The sequence below is a fragment of the Nomascus leucogenys genome, chromosome 17 (assembly GCF_006542625.1).
Source record: "Nomascus leucogenys isolate Asia chromosome 17, Asia_NLE_v1, whole genome shotgun sequence".
NCBI lineage: Eukaryota > Metazoa > Chordata > Mammalia > Primates > Hylobatidae > Nomascus > Nomascus leucogenys.
In genome coordinates, this window is record NC_044397.1 from 82,272,114 (window position 1) to 82,285,351 (window position 13,238).

The 13,238-nt window shown below is 51.3% G+C and overlaps 1 protein-coding gene across 1 annotated transcript in view; it reads right to left on the reverse strand.

Moving 5' to 3' along the window:
- Nucleotides 1-4,056: 4,056 nt before the first annotated feature.
- Nucleotides 4,057-13,238, reverse strand: part of FBXO17 (F-box protein 17) — a 33,249-nt gene continuing 24,067 nt past the window's right edge. The window contains exons 2-6 of the mRNA XM_012496836.2: nt 11,712-12,077; nt 10,008-10,119; nt 7,881-7,976; nt 6,708-6,843; nt 4,057-4,532 (exon numbers count right to left, since the gene is read on the reverse strand). Coding sequence (XP_012352290.1) covers nt 4,389-4,532; nt 6,708-6,843; nt 7,881-7,976; nt 10,008-10,119; nt 11,712-12,060 — 837 coding nt within the window. The 5' untranslated portion in view covers nt 12,061-12,077 and the 3' untranslated portion in view covers nt 4,057-4,388. The remainder of the gene's footprint in view (nt 4,533-6,707; nt 6,844-7,880; nt 7,977-10,007; nt 10,120-11,711; nt 12,078-13,238) is intronic.

A 13,238-nucleotide genomic window follows, 5' to 3' on the forward strand; every position in this document is an offset into this window, starting at 1 on the left:
TTACAGAAGGTCATTTAATGTTTTCAATTGATTCCTACAAATGGTTACTTTCTGTGGCACAATGGTAGTGTCATTTACTAAGGTCCCCACGTAGGAGTAAGGAGTAGTAGTCTGAATTTTGTCAGGAGCTATAATTAAACCAGCGCGAGAAATCGAATTTTGTAAGTGATCATAACATTGGAGTAATATTTCTCGAGTGGGGGCAGCACAAAGTATATTGTCCATATAATGAATAATGTAACACTGAAAATTTTCAACGAGTAGGTTCAATTGCTTGTCCTACATAAGTCTGGCAAATTGTTGGACTGTTTAACATGCCTTGTGGCAATACTTTCCAGTGAAAATGCTTAGCAGGCTGCAGGTTGTTTACTGCAGGAATTGTAAATGCAAACCGTTCACAGTCCTTCTCAGCTAAGGGGATAGTAAAGAAACAGTCTTTTAAATCTATGACTATTAAAGGCCAATTTTTTGGAATCATAGCAGGAGAAGGCAATCCTGGCTGTGATGCTCCCATAGGTTGTATAACTGAATTAATGGCCCTTAAGTCAGTTAACATTCTCCATTTACCTGATTCTTTTCTTAATTACGAAAATTGGAGAATTCCAAGGGGAACATGTTGGAGCTATGTGTCCGTTTTCTAATTGTTCATTAACGAAGTCCTCTAAAGCCTTCAGTTTCTCTTTACTTAGGGGCCACTGTTCTATCCAAATTGGCTTATCTGTTAACCATTTTAAAGGTATAGGTTCTGGAGGCTTAACAATGGCCGCCATCAAAAATGATATCCTAAACCCTGGCGGGAACTTTGTATTTCCGCTTGAAGTGGTTTCTTCAAACATTGTAAATTTTTTCCTAGTCCCATACCAGGGACATACCCCATTTCATGCATCATATGTTGACTTTGAGGGCTATATAATTGTTCTGGAATTAGAACTTGTGCTCCCCATTGTTGTATAAATATCTTCCCCATAAATTTATAGGTACAGAAGTTATAATTGGTTGAATACTCCCAGGTTGTCCATCGGGCCCCTCACAATGCAAAATATAACTACTTTGATACACTTCAGGGGCTTTACCAACTCCAACTATGTTAAATTGAGCGGGTTGAATTGGCCACATGGACAGCCAGTGCTGTAGAGAAATGATTTAAATGTCTGCTCCTATATCTACCAAACCTTTAAATTTCTTTCCCTGAATAGTTATTTCACAGGTAGGACGTTTATCAGTAATTTGATTCACCCAGTAAGCTGCTTTGCCGTGTTTATTTGTGGTTCCAAATCCTCCTGTTCGTTTAATTTCACTTTTCCCCATTTCCACATAACGGCACAATCAGGAGCTGTGCCACGTGCTCTCCTGGCTCTGCTTTCCAGGGAACAGATGGAGATATAACAATTTGAATTTCCCCATTGTAATCTGAATCAGTGACTCCTGTTTGTACTTGTACCCCTTTTAAATTTAAACTAGACCTCCCTAGAAGTAATCCTATCGTCCCCGCTGGTAAGGGTCCACAGACCCCTGTTGGAACTTTTTGTGGGGATTCCCCAAGCAGAAGGCTCACAGCTTTTGTGCAGCATAAATCTCCTGCGGCACTACTGGCTGTGGCGGGGGACAGACATTGTACAGGGGTGAAGGAGTGGCCTGAGCCGGAAATGCCCCTGGTTTCAAACGGGGCCCCGGATGGGCCCCTCATGGCATTTCCTGAAGTCGGGTTCCCATCTTTATCAAACTTAGAGTTACACTGATTAGCCCAATGTTTTCCTTCTTTTACATTTTGGACATATTTCAGGCTCAGCAGTTTTCTTTTTTCCCCTATCTGGTGACCTGACTCGCTGATTTTTTCTACATTCTTTCTTAGTGTGCCCATGCTTCCCACAGTTAAAACGAGCTCCAGGAAATGGGGTATTTCCTTTATCCACTTTCAGTCCTGCCATTGCCTGTGCCAACAAAGTAGCTTTATGCAGATTACCTCTGATACCGTCACAGGCCTTGATATAATCAACTAAATGTGCTTTCCCTCTAATAGGTTGCAGAGCAGTCTGGCAATCGAGATTAGCATTGTCAAAAGCTAATAACCGCAACACTATATCCTGAGCAGCCGAATCTGCAATCACCTTAAGATACTCCTGTATCCAGGCTATAAAATCTGCGTACAGTTCTTTTGGTCCCTGTTTTACGGCACCAAAGGAAGGGTATTGTTCTCCACCTGAAGCGATTTTTTCCCAAGCTCTGATGCACACTCCTCTAAGCTGCTCTATGGCGTCGTCCTGCATAACCACTTGTGCATCTAAACCAGCGCAGCCGCTGACCCCCAAAAGTTGGTCTGCAGTTATATCAATTTGAGGTTGGGCCTGGGCATTGCGAGGAGCCTGAATGGAAGCTTCATCTGCCCACCAAGTTTTAAATTGTAAGAACTGAGCAGGAGTTAGACAAGCTCAAGTAAGAGCATCCCAGTCAGGAGGAATCATCTGACTGGAAACAGCAACATTCTTTAAGAGTCCCATTACAAAAGGAGAACCTGGTCCATACTGATTAATAGCTTGTTTAAATTCTTTGAGTAATTTAAAAGGAAAAGGCTCAAGTGTAGCTATAATATTTCCCTGTTGATCTGGGGGGTGTATTCTAATAGGGAACTGCCAAGCCTCTAAATCACCCTCTCATCTAGCTTGCTGAATTCCTGCCTGAATGGAACTGAGAGCAGTCGCTCGAGGTGCTGCTCGAACAGTCACTGGGGCAACTACTTTCCGCCCAGTGTCCTCTGGAAAAGAAAGATCTGGAGGGTCAGGCCCCTCTTTTTCTTCACACTAAGGAGGGGGTGCAGAAGGGTAGGGATGAACCTCTTCCTCCTTTGCCGCTTTAGCTTTAACTGGCAAACAAATCTGCTCTGTTACCTCTTCCGTTACTTCATTTTACTCTCCTTCCTCTCATCGTCAGTGTGAAAAGTTTCCAACGTGGAATGAACGACCCCACACTTGTCCCATTGTTACCCTGACGCTTCCGAGCTCCCCTTCTTACCACAGGGACTGCTTAAGAGTACTCGGGTGTCCTCCTGCTTAGTTCCACGTTCTCCAACCATCACTCCGGTGACTCTTCGACCTGGGTTTGAGCCCCCACGTATGGGCGCCACTTGCCGAGACCAGCTCGGTCGTGGAGACCCTAACCCAGCGGTGCTAGAGGAATTAAAGACACACACACATGCAGAAATATAGGGTGTGGAGTGGGAAATCAGGTCTCACAGCCTTCAGAGCTGAGAGCCTCGAACAGAGATTTACCCACATATTTATTGACAGCAAGCCAGTGGTAAGCATTGTTTCTATAGATTATAGATTAACTAAAAGCATTTATTACAGGAAATAAAGGGATGGGCTGAAATAAAGGGATGGGTCTGGCTAGTTATCTGCAGCAGGAACATGTCCTTAAGGCACAGATTGCTCATGCTATTGTTTGTGGTTCAGGAACGCCTTTAAGCGGTTTTCCGCCCTGGGTGGGCCAGGTGTTCCTTGCCCTCATTCCAGTAAACCCACAGTCTTCAGCGTGGCGGTCGTGACCATCACGAACATGTCACAGTGCTGCAGAGATTTTGCTTATGGCCAGTTTTGGGGACAGTTTATGGCCAGATTTGGGGGCCTGTTCCCAACACCAGAGATTCCCCAAACAGCAGATGACTTTGTTGGTCTCAAGGACAGACTGCCTCAGTGGACCTCTGCTCCCTGCCCATGATTGTTACCCCCAAAACATGCCGGCAGGTCTCTGCTCCCTGTGTCAGCGGCCTTCCCCCTCTCTTACAAATCCTGGTTTAGCCTTTGTTTTGTGACTGAGTCTACCGAGATCCTTGCAGGAGAAGACAATTTGCAGGCAAATGAACTAAATGTCTCTTTCCTGACACCCTTCTTTTGGGGGGGCTGAGGAAGCCTGTGAACAGCCTGATTTGTCACACAGCATGATGGCCACCAGCAGCAAGCGGGTTCATGGAAGGTGTGCTGAGAACCAGCCACGTGGGACCCCTACTGTCCCTGGGTATCCTCTGGCTTCTGGCTGCAAGGCTGGTCTTTTTTTTTTTCTTTGATACAGGGTCTTGCTTTCTCACCCAGGCTGGAGTGCAGTGGTGAAATCACAGCTCACTGCAGCCTCGACCTCCTGGTCTCAGGCAATCCTCCCACCCAAGCCTCCTGAGTAGCTGGCACTACAGGCGGCACCACCATGCCTGGCTAATTTTTTAAAAATTATTTGTGGAGACAGGGTCTCACTATGTTGCCCAGGCTGGTCTTGAACTCCCGAGCTCCAGTGATCCTCCTACCTCGGCCTCCTGAAGTGCTGGGATTCCACAGGTGTGAGCCACCGCACCCGCTGCAAGGCTGGTCTTGACTTGACAACGTCAGGCAGTAGTCCAGTCGCTAGGACAGACGGATCCTGACCCTCACGCTGGAGTGGGTCACAAGGGCGCCATAGTGCCCCACCCAGGAACTCACGTCTCTCCCGTACTGCTCAAAAGATACGTAGCGGATGCCCTTGCCAAAGTTGGTGAAGACGTGGGAGACCTGCAGGGGGAAGGGGAGTGAGAGGCTGAGGGCCTGTGGGCCCCTTCTCTTCCTCCACCTCAACAGATAGGCCCAAAGGACTGACGAGGTGCCAGTCCTGCACTAGGTGCTGGGGATGGAGCAGTGAATAAAGCCGGAAAAGGACCCAGCCCTTTTCCTAGAATGGAACTGCCATTCTAGCAGGGGGCCCGGACGCTGGAGATAGGTGGGGATGAGGGGCCAGGGGCATTCTGCCAGGAAGGTGGCAGGAATGTGAGTAGAGTGAGTTAGCAAAGGCCCCACAGAGGTGACACCTGAAGGAGGGGAGGGAGCCAGGAGGGGCTCTGGAGGGAGGGTGTCCCAGGCAGCGGGAACGGCCCTGAGGTGGGAGAATGCCTGGAGCTGAGTGAGGGGAGAAGTAAGAGAGGGGTCAGGGAGGTCATGGGCAGATCATGGCCTTGTGGGCCACAGGAGGACTTTGGCTTTTTTTTTTCTCAATTTAAAAAAGTCGAGATAAAGTTTTCCTAAAGCAAAATTTTATTTATTTATTTATTTTTGAGATGGAGTCTCACTCTGTCGCCCAGGCTGGAGTACAGTGGCATGATCTCGGCTCAATGCAACCTCCACCTCGCAGGTTCAAGCGATTCTCCTGTCTCAGCCTCCCGCGTAGCTGGGATTACAGGCACGCACAACCACGCCCGGCTAATTTTTGTATTTTTAGTAGAGATGGGGTTTCTCCATGTTGGTCAGGCTGGTCTTGAACTCCTGACCTCAGGTGATCCACCCGCCTTGGTCTTCCAAAGTGCTGGGATTACAGGCGTGAGCCACTGCGCCCAGCCAAAATTTACCATTTTATTTTATTTATTTATTTTGAGGCCAAGACTCGCTCCATTGCCCAGGCTGGAGTGCAGTGGCATGATCTTAGCTCACTGCAACCTCCACCTTCCCCGGTTCAATAAATTCTCCTGCCTCAGTCTCCCCAGAAGCTGGGATTACAGGCGCCCACCACCGTGCCTGGCTAATTTGTGTATTTTTAGTAGAGACGGGGTTTCACCATGTTGGCAGGCTGGTCTTGAACTCCTGGCCTCAAGTGATCCGTCCGCCTTGACCTCCCAAAGTGCTGGGATTACAGGCATGAGCCACCACACCCGGCCCAAAATTCACTTTTTAAAGTGTACAATTCAGTGGTTTTTAGTTGATTCATGATGTTATGTGGCCATCACCACTACCTAATTCCCATCACCCCAGGAAAAAACTCTGCATCCATGAGCTGTCACTTCCAAGTCCTCCCTCCCCCAGCCCCTGGCAGTCACCAATCTTCTTAGTGTACATTTCATATATGTGGAATCATACAGTATTTGTCATTTCATGTCTGGCCTCTTTCAGCATCATGTTTTCAAAGTTTATCCACGTTGCAGTGTGAATTGGTGCTTCATTTCTTTTCCGTGGCTGCATAACTTTGGCTTTTACTGTGAGATGTAGCCACAGGAGCATTACAAGCAGGGAGACTTGTGATCTGACTCATTATTATTATTATTTTTAGTTATGGTCTCAGTCTGTTGCCCTGGCTGGAGTGCAGTGGGACCAACTGGGCTCCAACCATCCTCCCACCTCAGCCTTCTGAGTAGCTGAGACTGCAGGTGCAAGTCACCATGCCCATCTAATTTTTAATTTCTTTGTAGAGATGGGGGTCTCGCTATATTGCCCAGGCTGGCCTCAAACTCCTGCCCTCAAGCTGTCCTCCCATCTTGGCCTCCCAAAGTGGTGGGATTACAGGTATGAGCCACTGTGCCCAGCCGAAACATTTACTGTGGTAACTGAGGTGTGAGGATCAAGACAGCATAGTCTTAGGGCCAGACTGGGCTTGAGTCCAGCTCTGCACTGGGCCATATAACCTCCCTGTGCCTCTGTTTCCTCAACTCTAGAATGGAGATAGGATTTTGCTTCACCGCTGCATTTCCAACACATAGAGCGGTGCCCAGCACACAGTAGGTGCTCAATCAGTGTTTGTTGAACATTAAGGGGTTGTGCTAATGAAATGAATGTAAGCCTCTTGACACAGAGCTGGGGATGTAAGAAGGGCTCAATACTTCTTAGCTGTTATGATTATAGATATCCAGCGGAGACAGAAGGGAAACCGAGCAGACGAGTGGCTTTAGCAGGTCAGAGGGGAGCTGGAAGGTAGTCTGGACCCACCTGTCGGCAGCCCCTCTCAGTCCACTGAAGGACCGGGTCAGGTGAGGCTGAGAACTTGACCACTTCCTTTTCATACACGTCCAGAAGGCGGACCCGGAGCTGGTAGACGCAGCCGCAGTTCTCCCGAGCGCCCCACCTGCCAGGCAGCAGTCAGCCTCTATGCCCCTGTCACCCAGCCAGCTTTCTGGGTTTCGGGGTGGGAGGCTGAGGGCTGGCTGCATCTTGATGAGGGTCCTGCACATCTGGACCACATTTGGAGACGTCCTGGCCTGGGAACCTCTAGGGGAGGAGCCTTGGTGGTTCTGGGGTGGAGCCAGAACCTGGGGGAAGAGCCTGGGTGGTCCTGGGGTGGAACCAGAACCTGGAGGAGAAGCCTGGGTGACCCTGGGGTGGAGCCAGAGCCTGGGGGAGGGGCCTGGGTGGTCCTGGGGGAGGAGTCTGGGTGATCCTGGGGTGTAGCCAGAACCTGGGGGAGGAGCCTGCGTGGTCCTGGGGTGGGGCCTGGGTGGTCCTGGGGGAGGAGCCTAGATGGTCCTGGGGGAGAAGCCTGGGTGGTCCTGGGGTTGATTCTGGAGGCTTTTGGGTGGGTAGTTGGGGGACGGGCAAGGATGCTCTGGGGAAGAACCACAATGCAGGGCAGGTGCCTGATGACTTCAGGGAGGAGCCAGAGCCCCAGGGAAGAGACCAGATTTTCTGTGGAAGAGCCACAGCCTGAAGGAGGAGCTGGAATGCTTTGGGGCAGAACCTGGGTGTTTTGGGAAGAAGGCATTCATCCTAAGCCTGCAGGCTCTGAAGCCAGTCCTGTCCCAACTATGCTCCCTGAGCCTCAGCTCACAGGGCACCATGCTCCCACCCCTTCAGAGACCCTGGGCATCCACAAGGGGGTCAGGGGAGGTGTCTCGTTTCAGAGAGGTATCAAGCCTGTCAGTGGCCCCCTGTGGGCCACCCCAGCCTGCTGGGATGAGGGTGGGCAGGAGTGCAGAGTGGGGGCTCTGGCTTCTCCAAAGCTCTACCCTCCCTGGCTCTGCATCACTTCCCCTCTCAGCCTCATCACAAAGGGTGCACAGTGACAGCCGCTACCTGTGGGGTTGATGGGGCAGGAAATGAGCCCCTGCTGCAGAGCCGCTGCCAAGCCTGCTGCCGCTCTGGGGCAGGGTGCCGCTCCTCACTCACCAGTCAGCCACACAGATCTCAATCTGGGCGCTGTCCAGCAGCTCCTGCCACACCCCTTCCATCACCAGGTCCACAAGCTGCCTCTTGGAGCACCATCTAGGAAGGAGAGATGGCAGGGGGCAGGGCAAACAGTCCTGGCATTCAAGTCACAGTCAAAAACCACCTTCTCCAAGAAGCCTCCCTTGATAACCCTCTCTAAAGCAGCCCTCAGGGTTTGCTCTAGCAGACCTGAAGATGTATGATGGGCTATACGTCTCTCCTTAGCCTCTTGGATTCCCTTTGCCATTCTCCACCCTGCTGTGGGCTCCAGGCAGCTGACCTCTCTGAAAGCCTGACCCTCATCTTTGTGGGGCAGGACATGACTACAATGAAGGCCACATACTAGACATGTGAGTGGGGAGCTCTGTGGCCTCCTAAAGTGCGAGGGCCCCGGGTCTAAAGCTGGATGGCCTGGTCTCTGTCACCTGTTGCTTCCTGTTGGATCAGCCAATGGGATGCTCCAGCAGGGGATGGAAGTGAAAGAGGCGACTAAAATCCGGGTATTTATCCTCTTAGGTCCTTCTCAAGGGACTGCCTTGTCCCCCAAGGAAAAAGCAAAGCTCCATAGCACTCTCTCCTCATTTTTCAGTAACTGTTTCCTCCCCTCACCTCTAGTAGTCTAGGGATGGTAATGTTCCTTTCCTGTTACTAGCTCAGGGGCTCCTGCCTACAACTTGGTGAACAGTCCTTCTCCTCAAACTAGAATGTGCCATAATAACATAAATTGTGCAGTATTGGTGGAAAGACAGGTAAGTAATGCAATGGAATAGAACAAAGTGCCAGGAACTGGCCGAGCGCGGTGGCTTAGACCTGTAATCCCAGCACTTTGAGAGCCTGAGGCAGGCGGATCACCAGAGGTCAGGAGTTAGAGACAAGCCTGGTCAATATGGTGAAACCTCTTCTCTACAAAAAATACAAAAATTAGCCAGGCATGGTGGCGTACCCGTGTAGTCCCAGCTATTAGGGAGGCTGAGGCAGGAGAATCACTGGAACCCAGGAGGCAGAGGCTGCAGCGAGCCAAGATTGTGCCACTGCACTCTAGCCTGGGCAACAAAACGAGACTCTATCTCAGAAAACAAAAACAAAAAAAACAGAGTGCCAGGGACAGATGTAGGTATGCATAGAAACTTCATAAACCATAGAGGTGGCACCATCATTCTATGGGGAACAGATTCCTTCTCATTTGTTTTCTTTTGAGTCAAGGTCTTATTCTGTTGCCAGGCTGGAGTGCAGTGGCATGATCCTAGGCTCACTGCAACCTCGAACTCCTGGGTTCAAGAGATCCTCCCACATCGGCCTCCCCATGTGCTGGGATTACAGGCATGAGCCACCATGCCCAGCCTTCAGTTTCCTATTATAAAGTGGGGGCAATAATAGTATCTATGTCACAGGGTTGTTGCCAGAATTATATGTAAAGTGTCTAGTACAGAGTAACTCCTTGTGGAGGCAAAAGTGACTCCATCTTGGATGCTAATCTGCCATGTTCACTTTTTTTTTTTTTTTTTTTTTTTGAGACAGAATCTCACTCTATCGCCCAGGCTGGAGTGCAGTAGCGCAATCTCGGCTTACTGCAACATTTGCCTCCTGGGTTCAAGCGATTCTCCTGCCTCAGCCTCCCGAGTAGCTGGGACTATAGGTGCATGCCATCACGTCCAGCTAATTTTTGTCTTTTTAGTGGTGACAGGGTTTCCCCCTGTTGGCCAGGCTGGTCTCGCACTCCTGACCTAAATTGATCTGCCCGCCTCGGCCTCCCAAAGTGCTGGGATTACAGGCGAGAGCCACCGTGCCCGGCCCAAAACCCTGTCTTTAGATCAAAGCGGTCCAGCTGCTGTCTCACAAACTGCAGGCGATGTTGCACAGAGCATTGTTGCCTGTGGTTGCTAACCTTCCTGATTTTTCCTTGTATCTCTGGCACATAAAACAGTACCCTCAACAAGTATTTGTTGATTGATGGAATGAATCAATGAATAAATAAATGGGGGAAGGAGAGGGCGAAGGTGACGATGAGGACCGTGTGGGGGGTAGGGTCCCTTTCTCTCTTTGGGGCCCTTGCCTCAGGGATCGGGGCCTCTCACTTGGGCCACTCACTCAAAAGATGTCACAAAGCAGGTCTGCGAAGCAGCCCCAGGCACCGGTGTTAGGTTCTTTTCTATGGCCCAGCCGTTCCCGCCATGCTCCACCTCCCAGCCTCTGAAGCCCTCTGTGGGAAAACAAGAGTTGAACATATGGTTCACCTGCCAGCCTGCCCAGCAGAGACCCCACAACCACCCAGCTTCTGTTGTCCACCAGCCCCTCCCTCTTGAGCTCCAATCCCCCCTGGCTTCTCCTACTGACTCTTCCTCCCATTATCCTGTATTCCTGGTCCTACCCCACAACTGCGACTCTCGGCCTTGCCCATGCACTCAGCTTCTCTTCAGCCACCCTTACTTGCTCTTTCTCCTTCACTCCTGCTCTTCATTATGTGTGTGTGTGTGTGTGTGCGTGAGACAGAGAGAGACAGGGTCTCACTCTGTCGCCCAGGCTGGAGTGCAGTGGCTCCATCATAGCTCACTGCAGCCTCAAACTCCTGGGCTCAGGCAATCCTCCCATATCAGCCTCCAGAGTAGTTAGGACCACAGATGTATGCCACCACGCCTGGCTAATTCAATTTTTTAATTTATTATTTTTTTTTGAGACGGAGTTTTGATCTTGCTGCCCAGGCTGGAGTGCAATGGCATGATCTCAGCTCACTGTAACCTCTGCCTCCCAGGTTCAAGCAATTTTTCTGCCTCAGCCTCCCAAGTAGCTGGGATTACAGGCATACACCATCACACCCAGCTAATTTTGTATTTTAGTAGAGATGGGGTTTCACCATGTTGGTCAGACTGGTCTCGAACTCCTGACCTCAAGTGATCTGCCTGCCTGGGCCTCCCAAAGTGCTGGGATTACAAGCGTGAGCCACCGTGCCTGGCCTAATTTTTAAATTTTTTTTTTAACTTTTTTTTTTTTTGAGATGTCTCCCTCTTGTCCCCCAGGCTGGAGTGCAATGGCATGATCTCAGCTCACTGCAACCTCTGCCTCCCGGGTTCAAGAGATTCTCCTGACTCAGCCTCCTGAGTAGCTGGGATTGCAGGTGCCTGTCACCGCACCCAGTTAATTTTTGTATTTTTAGTACAGGCGAGGTTTCACCATGTTGGCCATGCTGGTCTCGAATTCCTGACCTCAGGTGATCCGCCCGCCTCGGCCTCCCAAAGTGCTGGGATTACAGGCGTGAGCCACTGCGCCCGGCCTAATTTTTAAATTTTTTAGAGACAGAGTCTCACTTTGTTGTTCAGGCTGGTCTCGCACTCCTGGCCTCAAGCGATCCTCCCACCATAGCCTCCCAAAATGCTGGGATTACAGGCGTGAGCTACTGTGCCCCACCCTTTTTTTTTTTGAGGCAAGATCTCAGTTACCCAGGCTGTAGTGCAATGGCACGATCATAGCTCACTGCAGCCTCCAACTCCTGGGCTTAAGCGATCCTACTGCTTTGGCCTCCCAAAGCGTTGCCATTCCCACCGCGCCTGGCCCCTGTCCTGTTATGCATCCCCTCTGCATATCAAACTACTTGCTTTCTCCCCTGGCCCAGCCAGGGTCTTCCTGCCTTGCCCCGCCCACCGGGCCTACCGCCCGGGCACTGCGTCCCTCGGCCCCGCCCCCTGGCTCATCCAGCGGCCTTGCCCATTGGCTGTCTCTCAGATTCTGTCCCGGCCCCGCCCCTGCCTCGCTCACCCCGCCCCCCCCAGCCTCCTGGGCCCTGCGCCCGTCACCCACGCTCTCCGCAGGAGTTGAAGATGAGATTGCGGCCTAAGGGCGCGCGCAGACAGTAGCGCGCCAGGGCGCACAGCGGAAACTCCTCCTTGTCTTCGTTGCTGGGCAGGCAGCGTTGGGCCACTGCATAGAGTGCGCGGCCCTCGGCGCTGCGGTCGCGGGCCAGCTGCAGCAGCCACACGGTGGGCCCGTCCACTATGTCGCGCCAGGCGCGGCACACTGGGCGGCATCGCGTGACCAAGGCGCGTGGCGGCACATGGCTCAGCACCTGCACCAGCAGCTCCGGGGGCAGAGCGTCCAGGGCCAGGGACGGGTCCGCCGGCAGCCGTCGCCGCGAGAGCCGGGCGCCCATCTCCAGCAGCCGGAGTCCTGCAGGTCGAGAGGGGTCGGTAGGCGGGTCAGCGAAGCCAGGCCACCCCCTCCCTACCTTGCCTCCCAGGGCGCAAGGCCCCTACTGCTGGAGAGACCCAATTAGGTCCATGGGCAACCAGGGACCCATTTCCCTCTCTGATCCTGGGCCTCTCCCCATCTTCCCAACTTGGGTAAAAGACCCCTGGTCTGACTCTGACCCTCATCAGGACCGCTGATCACGGCTTCCGTCTGGCGTTCACTTGTGTCAGGCTAAGCGCTTCACGTATATGCCAGTGAAATGGCAAAAGAACTAACATAACTAACCCCATTTTTGTTTAAGGGGACTTTACCCATTCCTGCCCATAGGCTAGGTTAATTTTAGACCGCTGAGATAATATGCAAAAACAGCAATCATGTAGTTTTTAAAACTAACTCTGGGATTAAAGAAGTATGTAAACAACTATGTTTTGTCACAGATTTTTTTTTTTTTTGAGACAGAGTCTTGCTCTGTTGCCCAGGCTAGAGTGTGCAGTGGCACGATCTTGGCTCATTGCAACCTCCGCCTCCTGGGTTCAAGCGATTCTCCTGCCTCAGCCTCCCGAGTAGCTGGGACTACAGGCGCCCCCCCACCACGCCCAACTAATTTTTGTATTTTTAGTAGAGACAGGGTTTCACCATTTTGGCCAGGCTGGTCTCGAACTCCTGACTTTGTGATCCACCCGCTTCAGCCTCTCAAAGTGCTGGGATTACAGGCATGAGCCACCGCACCCGGCCTGTTTTTTCAAAGATTTATAGGAGCATTGTGACCCAACCAAGGACAAAGAAGTCACCAACCTCCTTGGACCCTAGCTGGCACTCAGATGTCTGCAGTGGTCACCTCCTTATTTTTATTATTATTACTTTTTTGTGGAGCTAGAAACCAGGACTATAGCCTCTACCTCCTGGGCTCGAGTGATCCTCCTGCCTCAGCCTCCCAAGTAGCTGGGACTATAGATGCATGCCACTATGCCCAGCTAGTTTATTTATTTATTGTTTTGTAGAGACGGGGTCTCACTACATTGCCCTGGCTGGTCTTGAATTCCTGGGTTCAAGTGATCCTCCTGCCTCAGCCTCCCAAAGTGCTGGAATTGGTATGAGCCACTGCGCCTGGCCTGTTGGTCACCTCTTGATCACAATGCC